General features: G+C 36.8%; 2 protein-coding genes across 2 annotated transcripts; both read left to right on the top strand.

Moving 5' to 3' along the window:
- The first annotated feature begins 2438 nt into the window (after window positions 1-2438).
- Window positions 2439-3503, top strand: LOC100658750 (olfactory receptor 5W2-like). The gene has a single exon (XM_003423643.3). It carries the CDS (start codon window positions 2442-2444, stop codon window positions 3372-3374), a length of 933 nt encoding a protein of 310 aa, XP_003423691.3. The 5' UTR covers window positions 2439-2441; the 3' UTR covers window positions 3375-3503.
- Window positions 3504-19954: 16451 nt separating this feature from the next.
- On the top strand, window positions 19955-20946 carry LOC100670696 (olfactory receptor 5W2-like). Its single transcript, XM_003423661.3, has one exon. The coding sequence runs from the start codon at window positions 20014-20016 to the stop codon at window positions 20944-20946; it is 933 nt and encodes a 310-aa protein (XP_003423709.2). The 5' UTR covers window positions 19955-20013.
- The last annotated feature ends 2316 nt before the right edge of the window (window positions 20947-23262 follow it).

Genomic DNA, 23262 nt, shown 5'->3' with positions numbered 1-23262 from the left:
AGGAGCAAAGATGGCGTGACTAAGTCTCACATAATTTGGACATGCTGTCAGGAGTAACCAGTCTCTGGAGAAGGACACCATGCTTGGTAAAGTACAGTGTCATCAAAAAAGGAGAAGACTGTCGAGGAGACGGATTGACACAGTGGTTGCTGCAAGAATGGGCTCAAGCATAACAAGGATTGTGAGAATGGCTCAGGACTGGACGGTGTTTTTTTTTTCTGTTGTACATAGGTTCACTGTGAATTGGAAGCCATTCAAGGGCACCTAACAAGAACAACAACATAGATAGGTAGTTAGAGAGAGAGAAAGAACAAAGTTTTTATTTTCTTGAAATCACCATCATGACACATATGTTTTCTTAAAAAGTTTCATCCTTACACCTATCAACTATATGAGTAGAAAGAACTCTAAAGTCTGTTTTTTTCTACTATTTGTTCTTTATCAACCAAACAACCAGAAAATATTTAAGAGCAAACATTTAATGACCCATTACTTTTGGAAATTCTTATTCCAGAGGCTGTGAGAATTTTCAGGGAAACAAACAGAAAAAAAAAAAAAAAGAATAAATAATTCAGGACAGAGTAGGCTATGTGTAATGAATGTTATACAATCACAAAATTGTTGAATTGGGAGTCTGGTGACATGTGGTTGTGGGGAGGGAATCAGACAGTGATTAATGAAAATAAAGGCTAACTATATTTTTTTTTTATCATAGGAATGTCATATATCTAAATGGAGCAATCAAGAAGTTTATTTCAGAAATGGAGACAAACAGGATTAACAAAGGAAAAGATATGAAAATCATTTAGTAGAGAGAATCTGAGCTTCATTAGATGTGTGATTTGACTGCAGGATGGTGTAGATTCAACGTTGCCATAAAGCATAGCATTAAACTTAATTGTTGTAACTGGACATTGATCAGTTTGTATGGAAACTTTGGTCTTTGCAAAAGTTTTTGTAGAATTCACAGGGGAAAAATACAGAAGATATCTAATTAGTCCCATGTTTAGACAACACAGAAAAATGAGGGCAGAGGCTTTAGAGATTTAAGTCCCAAATGTCACTAAGTAAAAATAAAATGTCACCTCCCTAGCGCTCACCTTCCCAAAATCAGAAGAGAAAGACATGCTCATGGTCAGGTAGGATTCTGAACTGACAAATTAAAAGACTGTAGGAAAAAAAAATGGGGGGGGGGGAATAAGGAATCATAATTGAGGAATTTTGTAAATGAATCATTTTATGCCTACTTATTCACCTAAATAACTGCAATCTAACAGCCAAACCTTAATATCTTATGGTCGAAGCTGTGTAAATTTGACTGACCTTATTTGTATGAGTAAAGGAGATATTTTATTAATTTATATTGCAACTAAAATTCGTAAGTAAAACATTAATTTTAATTACTATTAAATGATATCATTATGTATGTGAATTTAAGATTTGTCCTAGTGCTATTCTAACCATAATTGAGGAATCACATTAAAAATACCCATATGTATATATTCTAGTTCATATGGACCACACAATATTATACCTATGTACAGAAAGAAAAATCAGACCACCTTTCAATTTTTATATACCAACAGAGAGATACACACACACACACACACTCACACAAGGAAATGAACTCTTAATATTTCTGGAACATTTATTATTCCTCTTCCTATTTTTATTTTTATTGAAAATTCAATTTAAAAATCCAAAAAGAAGCAAATGTGTGTGTAAAATTCTGTATTTCCCATTTTTTTTCTCTTCTCTTTAGTTTGTCAATAAACCTCCTTTGGGATCTGGTCAGTCATATAACTGGACTATAAATGGTTGGCAAAGAGGAGATGAAGTGTGATAGAAAAGTCAAATAAACGTGTTGTAGTCATGTTTCACTATTCAGGAAAATGTAAAGAAATCACACACCAAAACAGTAACATTGTAACTTGCCTTTATTAACTTATGTGCAGGACCATTCACTGTTGCTGAATCTTTAAAATCAATTATGTTTCTAGATGAATACAAAAAAATGTGATTGCTTTTTTGGTGCAACCAGGTGTTTATTTTTACATGTCAGATGTTTAGGCCTGTATCTTCTGGTTTAGCCTTCTATTGTTTTGCTTTCAAATACCATTTTGAATCTGGAATGAGCTTTAGTTTTATTCAAACCTACTGTCTCAAGCAAAATATAATGGTCGTATATCAAGAGTGACATATGGATTTGGAATTAAAATTTTTGAACTTTCTATTCAAGACATTTGGAATGTTTTCAATAACATAAAAATGCCTCTTTTTAAGTGACATTTATCTGAACTAGTTTCCTAGGATAAAGAAGACAATTTACAGAAAGAAAGTGTTCTGCCTTGCAGAGAATGTTTTGTGGATGTCTACCAGAGTTAAACCCTGATAATTGTCTTGATCATTTCTATAACTATTTAGAATAAGAACAAAGAAGAATGGATGAAGAAAATTGCTCCTCCTTGACTGAATTCCAACTCTTGGGAATTACTAATAACCCTGAGATGAAAGTGACCATATTCACCTTGTTCCTGGTTGTTTACATCATTATTCTTGTGGCAAATCTTGGAATGATCATTTTAATTAGAATGGACTCCCAGCTTCAAACACCAATGTACTTTTTCCTCAGCCACCTCTCCTTCTGTGACTTCTGTTATTCCACAGCAGTTGGACCCAAGGTGCTGGTGGACCTTTTAACCAAAGACAAATCAATTTCCTTTTGTGGCTGTGCTCTGCAGTTCTTCATCCTCTGTATCTTTACAGATTCTGAGTGTCTCCTGCTGGCAGTGATGGCCTTTGATAGGTACAAGGCCATTAGCAACCCCTTGCTCTATACAATCGACATGTCCAGCAAGGTGTGCTCCGTGCTCATGTCTGGGATTTACCTGGTGAGTATGGTGGACGCTTTGATACATACTGCGTTAACTTTCCACTTATGTTTCTGTGGATCAGATGAAATTAATCATTTCTTCTGTGATATTCCTCCGCTTCTGTTGCTATCTTTTTCAGATACACGGGTCAATGAGTTAGTGATATTCACTGTTTTTGGATTCATTGAACTGAGTACCATTTCATGGCTTCTTGTCTCTTACTGTTACATCATTCTCTCAGTCTTAAAGATCCGCTCTGCAGAGGGAAGGTTCAAAGCTTTTTCCACCTGCACTTCTCACTTAACTGCTGTTGCAATTTTCCAGGGAACTATGCTCTTTACATATTTCCGACCAAGTTCTGCCTACTCTCTAGATCAAGACAAAATGATCTCGTTGTTTTACACCCTTGTCATCCCCATGTTAAACCCTCTGATTTATAGTCTACGGAACAAGGATGTGAAAGAGGCTCTGGAAAAACTGGAAAATAAAAAACTGTTTTAAATAGTTTTACACGCACATAAACAGTTTTCTTCAAATCATACGGTACAGGATAATGTGGTCTCAGATTCTTTAATACAATGAGTATTTATACTAATTCTCTACTATACCAATTATTAGGTACTTTTTCGGAGTGGGTTCCTATATATGCTATGCTTTCTTATGTTTCTTCACTTTAAATACAGTACTAACTTTAGAAAATGTCCCAGTCTCCTTATTATGTATAAAAATTTTATTTGTTCAATTATTTTTGTTTTTATGCATTAACTGTATTATTCTAGGAGTACTGATAGCCTATTTAACATCTACGATACTTCTTGACGTTTTGTATTTTATGATCAATCCAGTGGTTTCTATAGTAATGGATTCTATAATCCAGTGTAAACGGTGAACTTGAATTAGCTAATAATTCAAATAATTCATAAAAACTATAAAACATCATGAAATGAAAAAAGCAAGGTGCTCTTAATCCAATGTAAAATGTCTCAATCTACTGTGAAAAGAAGAAAAACCTCTTTGAAATGGGCACATGTAGTTTCTGATCTAAATAATGAAAGGAGCTGCAAAGTAGGGGAGAGGAACTTATTCTAGGCAGGAGGGTCAGCAATTAGTGGTCCTGAGGTGGATATGACTATGTCTTTTTGGAGGAAATGAAGCCCTAAATTATTAGATATTGAAGAGCAAAGAGAAGGACCTTGGTGAAGCCTATCCTGTGCTATAATTCTTAACTCACCCCTTCATTACCCCTCTTCACACCATCTCAGGCCTGGACAAATTCCCCTAGTCTTGGTTCATAAGCTACCCTCTCCTCAGGGCCTCATTTTATCTGTCACATGGTTTGTTAAATCATTCCATATAAACTGAGATTAAGAGCATTCTGTGATCAGAACTGTTTCATCCTTGTAATAACAAGCACCTGCATTATGTCCATGACATAGAATGGGAAAACAGATATATAATAAAATCAACATACTCGATAACAGTTTTTGAGTTATGTTTACATGGCTGTCAAAACAGAATTAACTGAGAGAATAGTATATGCCTTGAATATACTTTTTTATGCCTTGTAATAAAGTTCATAATATGGTTGTGGTTTTTAGAGGTAATGGATCTATAAAGATACACATACTAACTACTTGAGAATTAAAGAGCATGCATTTGGGTACTTTCTTGATGTGTGCCTACTTCATTGGGCTCTGTTCTAGTTTTTCGATAGCCAAGACCAAACAGGGAGGCTGGTTCAGAAACATGGATATAGCCTTATATTTAAAGGACTATATAAGACTCAGGAAACCATGGTGACATAGTAGTTAAGAGCTATGGATGCTAATCAAAAGGTCAGCAGTTCTAATCCACCCAGTGCTCCTTGGAAACTCTATAGGTCAGCTCTACTCTGTCCTAAAGGGTCGCTATGAGTTGGAATCAACTGGATGGCAAAGGGTTATACCAGACTCAAGGACACTCTACTCATTACAAATGAAGAAGCTAAAAGCCACTCAGTGTCATAGGCAATAAAACTGCCTTTGTAAAACCTCACTTTATGAAAACATTTCAGATTTCAGTAAATCCCAAGAGTTCCTCTACTTTTCCAAGTAGCATTTCTTATGTGGTACACTGTGCTACATTTGGTAAAGGTAAGATGGTAGAAAAAAGTATATGGGAAAAGATTGTTTTGAAAAAGTTTGTAGGGTTTCCTTTTCCACAATATTTTTTCTATTAATCCACAGTATTTTAAAATTGTTACCTATGAAAAGAAGAACGGCAAGCAAATGTGTTTACGTAACTTGTTGTTCTTGTTTGGTGCCATTGAGTCCATTCTGACTCATAGAAACCCTATACACAACAAGAGGAAGCACTGTCCGGTTCTGCGTCATCCTTACAGTCTTAATGCTTGAGCTAAATTTTGCAGCCACTGTGTCAATCCACCTCACTGAGGGGCTTTCTCTTTTCCGCTGACCCTGTACTTATCCGAGCATGATGTTCTTCTTCATGGACTGATCCCTTCTGACAACATGTCCAAAGTATGTAAGACACAGCCTTGCCATCCTCGCTTCTAAGGAGCACTCTGGTTGTACTTCTTCCTAGACAGTTATGTTCATTCTTTTGGCAGTCCATGGTATATTCAATATTCTTCACCAACACCACAATTCAAAGGCGTCAATTCTTCTTTGGTCTTCTTTTTTCTTTGTCCAGCTGTCACATGCATATGAGGCAGTTGAAAATACCATGGCTTGGGTCAGGCCCACCTTAGTCTTCAAAGTGATCTTTGCTTTTCAACACATTTAAGAGGTCCTTTGCAGCAGATTTACCCAATGCAATGTGTCACCTAATTTTTTGACTGCTGCTTTCATGGGTGTTGATTGTGGATCCAAGTAAAATGAAATCCTTTACAACTTCAATCTTTTCTCCGTTTATCATGATGTTGCTCATTGGTCCAGTTGTGAGGATTTTTGTTTTCTTTATGTTGAGGTGCAATCCATACTGAAGGCAGTGGTCTTTGATTTTCATTAGTAAGTGCTTCAAGCCCTTTTCACTTTCAGCAAGCAAGGTTGTGTCATCTGCATAACACAGGTTGTTAATGAGTCTTCCTCCAAACTTGATGCCTCATTCTTCTTCATATAGTCCAGCTTCTCAGATTATTCGCTCAGCATATGGATTGAATACCAAAAAAAAAGAAAAAACCCTGTGCAGTCCAGTCGATTCCAACTCATAGTGACCCTATAGGACAGAGTAGAACTGCCCCATAGAGTTTCCAAGGAGTGCCTGACAGATTTGAACTGCCAATCCCTTGGTTAGCAGCCAAAGCACTTAACTACCACGCCACCAGGGTTTCCACAGATTGAATACGTATGGTGAAAGGATACAACCCTGACGCACACCTTTCCTGACTTTAAACCGATCAGTATCCCCTTGTTTTGTCTGAACAACTACCTCTTGATCTATGTAAAGGTTCTTCATGAGCACAATTAAGCATTCTGGAATTCCCATTCTTCACGATATTGTCCTTAATTTGTTTTGATCCACACAGTCGAATGCCTTTGCATAGTCAATAAAACACAGGTAAACATCCTCCTGGTATTCTCTGCTTTCAGCCAGGATCTACCTGATGTCAGCAATGATATCCCTGGTTCCATGACCTCTTCTGTAATGAGCCTGAATTTCTGGCAGTTCCCTGTCAATATACTGTTGCAGCAGTTTTTGAACAATCTTCAGCAAAATTTTGTTTGCATGTGATATTAATGATATTGTTCTATAATTTCAGCATTTGGTTGGATAGCTTTTCTTGGGAATAGGCATAAATATGGGTCTCTTCCTGTCATTTGGCGAGGAAACTGTCTTCCATATTTCTTGGGATAGAAGAGTGAGCACCTCCAGTGCTGCAACCGTTTGTTGAAACATGTCAATTCCTGGAGCCTCGTTTTTCACCAATGCCTTCAGAGCAGTTTGGACTTCTTCCTTCAGTACCATAAGTTCCTGATCATATGCTACCTCTTGAAATGGTTGGACATAGAATAATTCTTTTTGGTATAATGACTCTGTGTATTGCTTCCATCTTCTTTTGATGCTTCCTGCATCATTTAATATTTTCCCCATAGAATCCTTCACTATTGCAACTCAAGGCTTGAATTTTTTCTTCAGTTCTTTCCGCTTGAGAAACACAGAGCATGTTTTTCTCTTCTGATTTTTTATCTCCAGCTCTTTGCACATGTCATTATAATTCTTTACTTTGTCTTCTCGAGCCTCCCTTCAAAATCTTCTTTTCAGTTCTTTTACTTCATCATTTCTTCCTTTTGACTTAGCTGCTTGATGTTCATGAGAAAGTTGCAGAGTATCCTCTGACACCCATCTAGGTCTTTTCTTTCTTTCCTTCCTTTTCAATGACCTCTTACATATATTAATGTCCAAACAATATTTGGTGAGTACCAGGTCCAGTGGACTTTCTCTAATTCAGAAGGTACATTCACTGCATCTATCTTCCATATCACCTTCCATATCTATCTTCCATTACACCATCAAAAGACTGATTTAATTTGCATATGGGCATCTTTAATCACATCTAGTGAGTTTGAACTGAAGAAAAGGAAATTTTAAGCCAAATAAAGGATTCATTTTGAGCTGAATAAATGGATATCTTAAATGGATTAAACAATGTGATTAACTGCAGACATCATCCTCCCCGAGTTTGTTCAAGGACAGGTTGAATAGCTCCTTTCCAGGAATTTTTTTTAGGGATCTTATGCTTCAAATAGGAACTTGGTCAGATGGCCTGAACTAATCCTTCTCCGTTTCTTCTTGGAAGTCTACAGAAATGGAGAAAATATCAAAGGCTTTAATCTATGCTAGCCTATGTGGAAATAACATGATGTAATTTAGATGAAAGTGTACTGTAGTCTCTTTGCAAAAGCAAACCTAACTCACTGCGATTGAGTCGATCTGACTCATGGTGATCCCAAGTGCTGTGGAGTAGAACTCTGTTCCATAGAGTCTCTTGACTGTAAACTTTATGGAAGCAGATTACCAGGTCTTTCTCCCATGCTGCCAACTTTTAGGTTAATAAGTGAGTGTTTAATCCTTTTTGCCACCTAAGGACCTTACAAAATCTGCACGGAACTATGAAAACATAAAAGATATTATTGTCATTACTATTTAATAGATTTGCATCACAATAGAAATATTTCACTTCAAGCAATTTCTAGAATTTTTCCTTCAATTATTTTTAATTACAAAAAGAGACGAAGGACCTGGGGTTAAAATATGAAGACAGTAAAATGATGCTAATCTTTCACTTCCACTTCCTTCTTTCAGGGATTTCATAGATCTAAGTGATGGCCACCGAGAGCCACTCTTTCTTTAGTGACTTCATATTCTTAGGGTTTTCTGACAGAAAGGCTGTGCAGCAGGGGGACTCTTTGTGCTCTTTCTCCTGGTTTGTGTTATAACAGTGATTGCAAATCTAGGGATGCTCCTACTGATCAAGATGGATTCTAAACTTCACACACTCATATTTGAGCAACCTGTCTTTTTGTAATGTCTCCTAATCCTCCGCTGTCTCTGCCAAAATGTTGACTGTTCGCTTATCTGTGCAGAAGACAATTCCATATAATTTATGTATCATCCAGATGTACTTTTTGAGGGCCTTTGCCAACGTGGAATGTCTCATGTCTGCGGTCATGGTCTAGGACTGTCATGTAGCCATTTACGATCTACTTCTTTATACAATTTCCATGTCTAAGACAGTCTGTGTTACCCAATTTCAGTCTGTGCCCTGGAGCAGTTGAGCCAATGAAACTTACTCCAGGTCAGAAAGAGAGAGAAAGTTGATTAGGAGTTGACACCAAAGGGAAGTCCAGCCACAACACAGGCTGTCTTTACAGAGTTCCAAGAAGCAATTTCTGCATCAGAGCTTATATATCATTTTTGCAAGGATTACATAGCATCTTCAAGCATACAGCCCACAGATGGTTGAATGTGTACACATCACAAAACAACTGCGAGAAACTCTTTATTAAACTAAAGATATGCATGCCAGACATCTGGACTCTAATCTTTTGTTTGTAACAGGCAAAAAAACTTATATAAAAATCTCTCGGCTAGTGGAACTGGTCTGCCACATGTACTCTGACCAAGATAAGCAGTAAGAAGAAAGTTACAGGCCAAAAGTGCCAGGCAGCCTTCCTAGCTTCCACCTTGTAGGCTGAAAGCCATCCCCCAAGAGAACAAAGATGAAGAGAGAGACCAAGGCTGCCAAGAAGGCCCTGTACCCTTTTGGAAAGAGATCAGTGCAGCTAGTAATAAAAAAGGACATTGAAAGTGAGAGCATAAAAAATACCAAGTCAAAAAAAAAACCAAAAACTTATAGGTTACTTAGAGTAGACATTTCCATTACAAATGGGAGAAATTGGAGAGAAAGAAGGCATAACAGGTACCAAGCAAGTCAGCAGAACACATTACTTTAGCCCTCAAGGCTTCACAAATAATCCTTTGTTCTATATTACCATTTACACAATAGCTCTGTCTTCCAGGCTCTACGTATTAGCCACACTCTCCAGATTCTAAGTGGAGGTCCCTTGGCCCTGTGCTTCAGCATTGCCTTCCAGGCCCACTTGGAATGACAATTCTGCTCCCTCGGCTTTAGGTACACCATTCTCCTAGTCCATCTGAGTGGTGACTACACTATTAGAAACACCAGAAGCAATGGCTCCACTCTTTGAAACCCCAGAGGTCTTTACCATACCTTTTGAGACTGAGGCAGCTTGGCTTCCTGTGTTCCTTGACCTCTCAGCCCTCAGCTTTCATGCCCTCTTCTGCCTGTTGGGGCAAGTGTTCCAAAGCTCAGTAGCTCCACAGAAAAGTGCCTGGAGGTGCCCCACTTTGCCAGGAAGCCTCCTTCCCACAGGAACTCAGCTGTCTGGCTCCATGGGTCGACTCCAGCATATCTGGAGCTAGTCTTCTGGTTCAGCTGCTGCCAGTTCACTGTTGCTGCCGGGCCTCTGCTGATGTTTCTCGTCATCTACGCCTTCTCTGGTGTTAATAGTTTTCTTCACTTCCTTCCAAGTCTTCTATACATTCACAGTTTCAAAACTTCTTCCACATTTTAGGTACCTGTTAGAGCAGCACTCTACTTTTGGTACCAAATTATGTCTTAGTTATCTAGTGCTGTTATAACAGAAACACCACAGGTGGATGGCTTTAACAAAGAGAAATTTATTTTCACATGGTAGGATGAGTATGAAGGTAGGAAAAAAAATAAAAAGGATGGGTGTGATGGTTAAGGTTGTGTGTCATCTTGCCTGGGCCTTGATTCTCAGTGGTTTGACAGTCGTATGATGTAGTTATTCCTTACATAAGGCGATTTGATATAATGTTACCACCTCTATGATGGGGACTTTTTTGAGTAGCCCATCAGCTGAAGAGAGGTTCCTTGGGTGTATAGCCTACATCAAGTACATGTGGACATTCTGGCAGGACTTGGAGGGCTTTTGCTCCTTCTGGATCCTCTTTGTCTGATCTCTGGTTCTTCGGACTTGAGCGAGCAGCTTACCTGCAGTCTTGCCTGCCAATGTTGGGATTCATGGATCTTCACAATCTGTGAGCAAAAGCCCACTTCTCTAACCTGTTGATCTTGGGTCCACTAGCCCCTGTGGCTATGTGAACCAGGGGAAGCATCTATCCTGACCCAGGGACTTGGAACCTTCCAGCCTCTACAATTGTGTGAGCCATATCCTTGGTATAAATCTCTGTATATACTTATGTGTTTTACTAGTTTTGCTTCTCTAGAGAGCACAGCCTAAGACAATGGGTGATGCTTCTTTTGGACCTAATGCCTTCTCAATTAATCCTTGCTTTTTTGGAAATGTTACCTATGAACTAGTTGCTGTCTTGAATAGCAGCATGCAGGCGTTCTTTCAAATCATATTAAATTCCAAGCAAAGAAGGGTCTAATGAGTTTCCTCTATATCAGAAGGTACAAAGCTACCATCTAGCTAACACATAGCTCTCCCATATGAAGATTGTAGTGTGTTTAAAGTCAAATATTAACTGCATATTGACCCCTGTAAACTCATAGAATTATGATGATGCATTCTAATTCTAAACAGGATACTTTAATTTCATTCAATAAAGCATTTTAAGCTCAATAAAAGAGTGCCTAAATGGAATAAGCTGATTTGTAAATTTTATAAGATCTCTGTGCCTAAATTTGTACAAGTAGAGGATGAATAATCCCTCATTAGACACATTGTTTGGGGAATTCATGATTCAACTAGGGGTTTGGGCAGATGACTTATAAGACCTTTCTATCTTGGTCTTCTATAGGGAAAGCTAATATTCAAATCTTTTAATCTATCCTACTCTAATTCAAACCTATCCTTTTCCTTCACTCTGTCTTTCCAACTCTTATGCTTCTCATCTTTCCACCATCTAAATATTATTTAATAATGTTTTAGACATTAATAAGAAACAAGACATTAGCCATCCCTGTTTATACTGAATTAATATTTTTGGCCTTTTTTTTTTTTTTTAAATCTTAGCTGCTTCCTTCTGCACAGCACCAGTATACCTAAACACAAGCATAACACAGCCATCACAGATTAGAGTACATTGTTGTTGTTGTTAGGTACCATTAAGTCGGTTCTGACTCATAGTGATATAGGTATGATAATACTAACCACTAGCTACATATTGGTGATAACCTAGCTAGAAAAATTTGATAAACTGAAAAGGTAATAATGTTCAATAATCCAGTGTGTTTTTCACTATTAAGTGCAGTAATTCTAAGGTAGTTTGATATCCACTCTAGAAACATATTATGAACTAGGAAAGTAATAGAGGGAAAAATGGGTCTGAGTCTCTGTCTAAATTTACAGTAAGTGTGACCTTTAACAAATCCTGTTTTCTTTGGGCCTTAGTTCCTTCTCTGTGAAAAGAGAGGTGTTAACTAGATAATCTTTATTGTGCTTTCCAACTGGCATGTTCTGTATCTACATATACATTATGCTATCACTGCTTTATTTAGGAGAGATTAAATACATAAATAAAACAGGTGGGTGGTATGATATTTATCCAAAGGACTGTGTTGCAGGCCAGTTTTACCTGAAATGGCAGTGACAATGATCACAGTAAAATAGCATGTGATGCAAGATTCCCAGTACCACTGACAGACACATTTAACCTGTCTCTTACTCCACATTTTTATTTTAATGGACACTTCATAAAAATGGATATCTAACCTTCTTAGTCATGAATAAAATAACATGTTCTACCTAATGGCCAAACTTAAAATAACAGTCATATTAAGGATTGGTGATTGTGTGGACCAACCAGATGTTTCATACGCTGGTGAAGCGTCTCCTACTTAGGAAAACAGTTTGGCAGTACCTAGTAAATTAAATTTTTTTTTTTTTTTTTTACTAAATCTGAGTGTATATATTGTATTCCAATGCCTAGTTTACCACCAAAGGGAAATGTGTACATCTCCACCAAAAGACATGCATAAGAATGTTCATAGAGATATTATTGGTAATAGAAAAAAGGAAAACAATTCAACTGCCTATCAACATTAGAATAGATAAATAAATGATGATATAATTTATACAATGGAATATCCACCATACAACAATGAAAATGAATTTCCTACAACTGCATGCAACAACAAGGAAGGCTCTTACAAACACGATGTTGAAAACAGCACATACTCTAAGTATACACTCACGTATGAGTCAGAAAACAATCTATCATAATGAAAGTTAGGAAAGTAGTTAACCCTGCAGATAATGGGCTTATGACTTAAGAAGGAAGATGTAGAAAGGCACTATTTTGTTTCTTGGTCTGTATGCAAGTTATGCAAGTTTCAAGGTATTTTTGTTTTGTAAAAATTCCTGTAACTGTGTGTCTATTACTTGAGTATTTTTTATGTGTTCCTTACACACCAAAAGACTTTTCTAAGCACAGCCTATTCACCATTTGATTGTAAGAAATTTCGAAATTTCTTAAGTATAAATTTTGATTTTTAGCAATGCCTTGTGTACAATAAATTTCAACATATTTTTTGGAAAATTAAAGGTGAAATTTTCATCAGATATTTCAGTGAATAATTATTCTTTTTATAATTAAAACTTGCTGTCTTGCAATGAAACTTAATGTACACTGATATCAGTATACACACTTAATTTATTTCAAAAAGCCCATGCCCTAGGGCAAGACAACTCTTTTCTGAAGGAAGTGTGCTTATAAGTAAATGTTTGCATTGTGTTAGTGGCACTAGTGACATTAGGGAATTTGTTTAGGTACCGTTTTTATTTTTTTCCTAACTTTCTTCCTTCTGATGTCTTAAATTCTGCCTTAAATAATTTTTTCCCCATGATCTAAGGAATCCATCTTCAATTAAATATAAATACCTTTGGGAGGTTAACTAGCTTATCCAATTTTTAATGAGAATATAGCCACCATGGTTCAGTTTTAATGGGAAGGGTGGAAAGGAAGTTAGACTAGATAGTCTGGAGGGACAGTCATGTTTTGGTAGGAAAAGTATGGGTCTTGTCTAATTAGAGTGTAGCTGGAGTGAATTTGGCATCCCAGCAGACAGGAAAATGCTTGAGGGGAAAATTAGTTTGGAAAGAAATTAGAAGAATAAGATCAAGAATGACTTTGCCTCTTCCAAATGTGCACCAGAAAAGTAGGTAATTGTAGCAAAGCTCTTGAGTAACATAAAGGCATCAACTTCATGAGATTACTTGGTGGACAATTACTAACAATTAGTGAGGTTGTTGGATCTTTGTCTCAATAATGCCTAGCATAGGAGTACAGTGGGTACTGTAGTATTGGAATCATAATGTAAAAAATTACAAAGAAATATGAAAAATCATTGAAATGTATCAACTAACAGCACTTTGCTCAATGTCAGGAATGCTTTATTTTAATGAGTGCAGCTTAAGGCGTGATCATACTTTATAAGAAAAATGAAAAAGGCTATTTCTGTCTGCTCCCAGTGAGGGTTCAGAATAAACAAGAAATTATCTGGAATGTTGAGTAGATTCACTGGCTTATGTCTATCACTTCTTTTTTTTCTTTCCCTGTATAAGCAAATTTCACAGTTATTTCTTTTGTTGTAAAGAAATAAGTGAACTGCTTTAAGATACAAGGTACCGTGGTTGAATATAATTATTATGCATTATCTAAAAATATCAACTGACAGTAGATGCTTAATAAATGTAGAAATGTGAGCTTGCCAGTGTCCTGAAACAATTCACAATTATCAAATATGACTCAGAATGTGGCCAATACAGTCAACTTTCACAGGACTGCCATCTTGTACAACTTCAGGTGATACCATCTTTCTTATTATTTATGCCCTGCCTGGAATTATGCAATACAATACCCCATTTCACACCAAAGTTAATAACATTGAAGTGTTCAGCTAAGATAAATAAAATAGATTATGTTTCAAATCTGGTGACACTTTCTATTTGCTCTCCTCTAACCCTAATCATTGTTAGAATCCTGATTTGGTGGGACTTTGATGACCTTTATGTTCTCTTAGGTCTCTGAAAATATTTGGATTGCTATTTTTGTGTATTTGCAACCTTGGTTTTAACATAAAAGCACTATAAAGCCCTGAGAGTAGCAAAGGAAGTTATTTTTTAAAGAGCAATCTGTTTTATTACACCATAGTCAGGCATCGGTTGTGAGCAAATGCTTTGGAGTCAGATAAACTTAATGCCAGTGATCCTCCAGATGTTTATTTACTAGCTCTGGTCTCACTTCCCACATTTATATAATGAGATTGTTAGCGATAACTTAGAATGCATAAGATAATACAAGAAATACATAATATATTGAGAAAAGTTAATATATGAAGAAGATACCTGTCATTAGTAAGAACACTACAATGGACTATATTTAAAATCATACTTCTGCCCCTGAAAGTTCATTGTTGAATGAAAAGGTACTTAAAGTACACATTTATAGAAGGAAGAGGGGATAGATATTTTTATGATTTAGAACAAGATGAAGACATGATTGAGCTCTGGGCCCTGATGAAGAAGTCCTGTCAAGGCCAAGGCGACTGAAATGGTGGACTAACATTCAGGGAGTGTGGCAAAATACATTGATAGCTATGGAGATCAGGGGAAGTGTGAGTAGGTTCAAAATCGTGTTTCTAGTACCTCCCAATTATCCATGTGCTTAATGAAGAATAATACAAAAAAAGTTTTTTAAGGTTGATTTAAAAAAAATTTTATTTTGAGATATATATATATATATATATATATACACACATACATATCTATATATAGATATACATGAAACCCTGGTAGCATAGTGGTTAGGTGCTACAGCTCCTAACAAAAAGGTCAGTAGTTTGAATCTGCCAGGAGCTCCTTGGAAACTCTATGGGGCAGTTCTGCTCTGTATCGACACTACACCAATGGATTTTTATATATGAAAACATATATATATATATATATACATAGCTCATAAAATATGTAAGTTCAAATGCTAATATGTAAGCCTAAGATGAAACTGACAAAAATTGGAACAAGTGCCTGAGAACTAAAGTACGACCTATCTGAATTTAGAGATCATCTAAAGAATAGATTTGACACGTTGGACACAAATGATCGTAGATCAGATGAGTTGTGGAATGACATCAAGGACATCATACATGAAGAAAGCAGGAGATCATTCAAAAGACAGGAAAGAAAGAAAAGACCAAGATGGATGTCAGAAAATACCCTGAAACTTGCTCTTGAACATCAAGTAGCTAAAGCAAAAGGAAGAAATGATGAAATAAAAGAACTGAAGAGAAGATTTCAAAGGGTGACTTGAGAAGACAAAGTAAACTATTATAATGACATGTGCAGAGACCTGTTCTTCTCTGCTGAAAGGGAAGGTCACTTTCAGCATTGCTCAAGCTGAAAGAACTGAAGAAAAAATTCAAGTCCTGAGTTGCAATATTGAAGGATTCTACAGGGAAAATATTAAATGAAACAGCAAGCATCAAAAGAAGATGGAAGGAATACACAGGGTCATTATACTGAAAAGAAATGGTCAGCGTTCAACCATTTCAGGAGGTAGCATATGATCAGGAACCGATGGTACTAATGGAAGAAGTCCAAGCTACACTGAAGACATTGGCAAAAAACAAGGGTCAGGGAATTGAAGGAATACCAACTGAGATGTTTCAACAAACAGATGCAGCGCTGGAAGTGGTCACTCATTCAAGCCAAGAAATTTGGAAGACAGACACCTGGCCAGCTAACTGGAAGAGATCCATATTTTATGCCTATTCCAAAGAAAGGTGATCCATCCAAATGTCAAAATTACCAAACAATATCAATAACATCACAGACAAGGAAAGTTTTGCTTAAGACCATTTAAAAGCAGTTGCAGCATTACATCAGCAGGGAACTGCCAGAAATTCAACGTGGATTCAGAAGGGGATATGGAACTTGGGATACACGGGTAATGTCAGATGGATCCTGAATGAAAGTAGAGAATACCAGAAAGATGTTTACCTGTGTTTTATTGACTATGCAAAGGCATTCAACTGTGTGCATCATAAAAAATTATGGATAACATAGGGAAGAATAGGAATTCCAGAACACTTAATTGTGCTCATGAGGAAACTGAAAGTAGATCAAGAGCCAGTCATTCAAACAGAACAAGGGATACTTCATGGTTTAAAATCAGGAAAGCTGGGTGTCAGGGTTGTACCCTTTCAAAATACCTATTTAATCAGTAGAACCCTGGTGGTGCAGTGGTTAACTATTTGGCTGCTAACCAAAAGGTCAGCAGTTTGAATCCATCCCCGCTCCTTGGAAACCCTTTGGATTAGTTCTACTCTGTCCTATGGGGTCACTACAAGTCCAAATCAACTGAATGACAATGGGTTTGAATTTGGTTTATTCAATCTGTATGCTGTGCAAATAATCTGAGTAGATTGACTACATGAAGAAGAATGAAACAGCAGGATTGGAGAAAGACTCATTAACAACCTACCTTATGGAAATGGCACAACCTTGATTGCTGAAAGTGAGGAGGACTTGAAATACTTACTTATGAAGATCAAAGGCCACAATATTCAGTATGGATTATACTTTAACATGAAGAAAATAAAATTATCACAACTGGACCAATAAACAACATTGTGAAAAATGGAGAAAACACTGAAGTTGCCAAGGATTTCATTTTTCTTGGATTCACAATCAACACCCATGGAAACAGCAATCAAGAAGTCAAAAGACACATTTCATTGGGCAAATCTGCTGCAAAAGACCTCTTTAAAGTGTTGAAGAGCAAAGATGTCATCTTGAAGACTCAGGTGTGCCTGACCCAAGCCATGGTGTTTTCAATCACCTCATATGCATGCCAAAGCTAGACAATGAATAAGGAAGACCAGAGAACTGACACCTTTGAATTATGGTGTTGGTTAAAAATATCAAATATTCCATGGACTGCCAAAAGAATGAACAAATCTGTCTTGGAAGTAGCACTACCAGAATTCAATCCTCAGAAGCCAGGATGGCAGCAACTAAGAGTCACATACTTTGGACAAGTTATGTGGAAGGCTCAATCCCTGGAGAAAGACCTCAGGCTCAGTGAAGAACAGCATCAGCGAAAAGGAGAAAGACTCTCAACAAGATGTATTGACACAGTGGCTGCAATAATGGACTCAAGCATAACACAGATTGTGAGTATGGCGCAGAACAGGGCAGTGTTTCATTCTGTTTTACAGAGGGTCACTATGAGTTGAACCTGACTGGAGCCACCTAACAACAACATAGATAGATAGAGAAAGAAAGGGAGAAAAAAGAGAACAAAGTTTATATTTTCTTGAAAGCGTCATCCTAACATGTATGTTTCCTTAAAAAGATTCATCATTGCACCTATCAACTATAAGAGTAGAAAGAGCCCTTAAAGTCTATTTATTTCTACTCTTCCTTCTTTATCCACCAAAGAACCAGAAAATATTTAAAAGCAAATATTTAATGATCCATTACTTTTGGAAATTCTTATTCTAGAAACTGAGAATTTTGAGAGAAATAAATATAAACGGAAAAAAAAAATTCAGGGCGGACTGGATTATGTGTAATGGATGTTATACACTCATAAAATCATTGGATTGGGGGTAGGTGACATGTGGGTGGGGGAAGAGAATCAGACAGTGACTAATGAAATAAAAACCATTATAGGAATGTCATATCTAAATAAGGTAGTAAAGAAGTTTCTTCAAAAATGGGGGAAAAAAAAACAGGATGAACAATGGAAAAGATATGAAAATCACTTAGTAGAGAGGATTGGAGTTTCATTAGACGTGTGATGTGACTGAAGCATATTGTAGATTCAAGGTGACCATAAAGCATAGCATTAAACTCAATTGTTACTGGACATTAATCAGTTTGTATAAAAACTTCAGTCTTTGCTAAAGTTGTTGGAGCAGTCACAGGGGAAAAATACAGAACAAGGAATCTAATTAATCCCATGTTTACACAACACAGAAAAATGAGGGCACAGGCTTTAGAGACCTAAGTCCCAAAAGTCACTAAGTAAAAATAAAATGTGACCTGTCTAGTGTTCACCTACCCAAAATCAGAACAGAAAGACATGCTCATCTCAGGTAGGATTCTGAATTGACAAATTAAGAGACCGTAGGGGGAAAAATTTTTTTTTTTTTTTTTGGAAAAACAGGGAGTCAAATATTGAGGACCTTGTAAATGAATCATTTTATACCTACTTATGCTGGGTATGTGCCTAAATAAACTCTGCAGTCTAACAGCCAAACCATATCTTGTTAGAGCTGTGTGAATTTGACTGACCTCATTTGTATGAATAAATACGTTATTAATTTATATTTTAACTAAAATTCATAAGCAAATCATTACTTTTTATTACTGTTTAAGTGATTTCACTACGTATGTGAATTTAAGATTTGTTCTAGTGCTATTCCAACCATAAAAAAAAAAAAAATAGTTGAGGTTAAAAAAAAAAAAAAAAAACAGTGCCCTTGAGTCGATTCCGACTCGTTGCGACCCTATAGGAAGGAGTAGAACTGCTCCAGAGAGTTTCCAAGGAGCGCCTGGTGGATTTGAACTGCCGACCCTTTGGTCAGCAGCCATAGCACTTAACCACTATGCCACCAGGGTTTCCATAGTTGAGGTAGCACATTAAAAATACCAGTATGTATAAATTCTAGTTCATATGGAACACACACTATAATACACAAGTACAGAAAGAAATAAAAATCAGAGCACCATTCCCGTTTCAATTTTTTTGTACTAACAGAGAGATCCACACACTAACACACACACACACACACACACACAGAGTCACAAGGAAATGAACCCTTAATATTTCTTGAAACATTTATTATTCTTCTTTCTATTTTCAATTTTTATGGAAAATTCAATGTAAAAATCCAAAGACATACAGATGTGTATGTTAAATCCTATATTTTCCACTGTGTATGATTTCTCCTTAGTTTGCCAGTGGGAGTATCCCTCGGGGTCTGGTCAGTCATGTAACCGGACAGCACGTGGTCAGCAAAGAGGAGATGAAGGGTGATGGGAAAGTTGGATAAAACAGATGGTATTCATGTTTGTTTAGGTAACACTTTTTTTTTTTTTTTAAAGACATCATACACCAAAGTAACATAAGAACTTTCATTTATTAACTTATATGCTGTAGCATTTACAGTTTCTGAATAAATCAATTATATTTCTGTATGAATACAAAAACTGTGATCCCTTCTGTGGCGCAGCTAGGTAGTGCTCTCTGCGCGTCCGACCCTGAGGCCTGTGTCTTCCGGCTGCGTCTCCCTGAATAGCGGCGGGTTTGTCGTTTAAAATCGGGAACGAGCCTTGGATTTATTCAGACCTACCTCCTCAGACAAGACACAAACGTCAAATACCAAGAGGGACGTATCAAAGCTCCTCACTAGTCAAGGCATTTTGGATTTTTTAATAACAACAATGCCACTTTGTTAGTGACATTTATCTGGGCTAATTTCCTAGGATAAAGAAGACAATTTAGAGAAAGAAACTGTTCTGCCTTGTGATAATATTTTGTGGCTGTCCAACAGAGTTAAACCCTGATCTGTCATTGTCTTGATCATTTTTATAACCATTTAGAATAAGAACAAAGAAGAATGGCTGGAAAGAATTGCTCCTCCTTGACTGGATTCCACCTCTTGGGAATTACTAATAAGCTTGAGATCAAAGTGACTGCATTCACCTTGTTTCTGGTTGTTTATCTCATTATTCTTGTGGCAAATCTTGGGATGATCATTTTAATTAGAATGGACTCCCAGTTTCAAACACCGATATACTTTTTCCTCAGCCACCTCTCCTTCTGTGACCTCTGCTATTCCACAGCAGTTGGGCCCAAGATGTTAGTGAACCTCTTAGCCAAAGAGAAATCAATTTCCTTCTATGGCTGCGCTCTGCAATTCTTCATTTTCTGTATCTTTGCAGATTCTGAGTGTCTCCTGCTGGCAGTGATGGCCTTTGATCGGTACAAGGCCATTAGCAACCCCTTGCTCTATACAGTCAACATGTCCAGCAGGGTGTGCTTCGTGGTCATGGCTGGGGTTTACCTGGTGGGCATGGTGGATGCTTTGATACATACGACATTAACTTTCCGCTTATGTTTCTGCGGGTCAAGTGAAATTAATCATTTCTTTTGTGATATTCCTCCGCTTCTGTTGCTATCTTGTTCGGACACGCAGGTCAATGAATTAGTGATATTCAGCATTTTTGGCTTCATTGAACTGAGTACCCTTTCAGGGGTTTTAGTCTCTTACTGTTACATCATCCTCTCAGTCTTAAAGATCCGCTCTGCTGAGGGAAAGTTGAAAGCTTTCTCTACCTGCACCTCCCACTTAACTGCTGTTGCAATTTTCCAGGGAACTATGCTCTTTATGTATTTCCGGCCAAGTTGTGCCTACTCTCTAGATCAAGACAAGATGACTTCATTGTTTTACACCCTTGTTATTCCCGTGTTAAACCCGCTGATATACAGCCTAAGGAATAAAGATGTGAAAGAAGCTCTGGAAAAGCTGAAAGATAAAATGTGGTTTTAAAGAGTTAAACACACACTTAAGGAGTTGCAATTTTCTTCAAATCATATAGTACAGTATAATGTGGACTTGAACTCAATACAGTATTTATACAAATTACCTACTATACCGATTATTAAGTACTTTCTTAAATATGCTATACTTTCTGAAGTGTCTTCAGTTTAAATACAGTACTGTCTAATTTTAGAAAACTTTCTGGTCTCCTTATCAGTGTTTCAAAATTTTATTTGTTCAATGTTTCTTCTACGCATTAACTGAATTATTACAGGAGTTATTGATTATTTATTTAACATCTACTATTCTAAGGGTTTTGTATTTTATGGTCAATCCAGTGGTTTCTATACTAGTGAATTCTGTAATTCAGTGTAAATGATGAACTTTAATTAACTAATAATCTGAATAATTTATAATATCATGAAGTGATAAGCTAAGGTGCTCTTAATCCAAATTAAAATGTCTCAATCTACTGTGAAAAGAAGAAAAACTTCTTTGAAATGGGCTCATGTATTTTCTTATCTAAATGATGAATGGATATGCAAAGTGGGGGAGAGAAAAGCATTTGAGGCAGAAGGATTGGCAATTAGTGGTCATGAGGTGGATATTCCTACAATTTTTTAGAGAAAATGAAGCCTCAAATTATTAGCTATAGAAGAACAAAAAAGAAGGAACCTTGGTGAAGCCCATCCTTGTGTGGTAATTCTTAACTCTCCCCACCCTTCCTCTAGGAAGACTTCCTTTCATTCCCTCCCCCAGCCTATCTCAGGCCTGGGCAAATTCCCCTAGTCTTGGGCATAAACCACCCTCTCCTCAGGGTATCATTTATTTGTCACTTGGTTTGTTAAATCATTGTGTATAAGCTGAGATTTTGAGCATTCTGTGATGATGAGTGGTCCATCCCTGTTATAGCAAGCACCTGCATTGTGTCCATGACATAGAATGGGAAAACACATACGTGATAATATCAACATACTTGATAACATTTTTTGAGTGATGTTTACATGGCAGTCAAAACAATAGTATACACCTTGAACATATTTGTTTACACCTTGTAAGAATGTTCATAATGTGGTAGTGGTTATTAGAGGTAATGCATCTATAAAGATATGTGTATTAATTACTTGAGAATTAAAGAATATGCATTTGGGTACTTTCTTGATGTGTGCCTACTTCATTGGGCTCTGTTCTTGTTTTTTGATAGCCAAAAGAAAGCAAGTGGCTTTTTCAGAAAACATGAATATAATCCTATATTCAAAGGACTACACAAATGGTTAAGTGCTAGGGCTGCTAACTAAAAGGTCGACAGTTCTAACCCACCAGCTGGCCCTTGGAAACCCTATAGGGTAGTTCTACTCTGTCCTACAGGGTTGCTAGAGTCTGAATCAACTTGATGGCAAAGGGTTTTTTGTTTCTTTTATATTTTGATGCAACACTCAAGGACACTGTTAATTATTCCTAACAAAAATAGAAGCTAAAAAGCCACTGAATGTCATAGGCAATATAGCTGCCACTGCAAAATGTCATTTTATGAAAACATTTCAGAATTCCAGTAAATCCCAAGAGCTCCTCTGCTTTTCCAAATGGCATTTCTTTTTTGGACACTGTGACATGTTTGTGAAAGGTAAGATGGTGGAAAAAAGTGTATGGGAATGGATTGGTTTAAATCCCTCTTCCACAGTATTTTCTCAATTAATCCACACTCTTTTGGAATTGATACTTACGTACGGCAGAATGGCATAAAAATGTGCTTCACATATATTAATGCCCAAGTAACGTTTTGGGGGGTACCAGCTTCAGTAGATTTTCTCTAATTCAGACTATATATTCAGGGACTCTAATTAACCCATCTTCCTTCCATATCACAGTTATATACGAGCGATTTGGTGGCAAAATGCCCTCTTTAATTACATCAAATGGCTTTGAGCTGAGGAAAAGTAAGTTTTAAGCCTAATAAATAATTCATTCTAAGCTCAATAAATGGATATCTGGAATGGATTAAACAAGTTGATTAATTTCAGGCATCATCTCCCTGAATTTATGCAAAGACAAGTTGAAAAACTCCTTCATGGGAATCTTTTTTAGGGATATTGTGTTTCACACAGGAGCTTCGTCAGATGGCTTAAACTAATCCTTCTCCATTTCTCCTTGGGATTCAACAGAAATGGAAAAAACATAATAGTAAAGGCTTTAATCTATCCTAAACCGTCTACAATCCTCACTGCTATCTACCATTCTCTCTCTCTTTACATCACACCCTTCTTATGCATTCACTAATGACTGATGGTAAATGTCATTATCCAAATAGTATACTACCAATGCCTG

This window comes from Loxodonta africana, chromosome 7 (assembly GCF_030014295.1).
Source record: "Loxodonta africana isolate mLoxAfr1 chromosome 7, mLoxAfr1.hap2, whole genome shotgun sequence".
In the NCBI taxonomy this organism is placed as follows: Eukaryota; Metazoa; Chordata; class Mammalia; order Proboscidea; family Elephantidae; genus Loxodonta; species Loxodonta africana.
The sequence above is the reverse complement of the archived record's forward strand: the minus strand, read 5'-3'. Positions and strand labels throughout refer to the sequence as shown.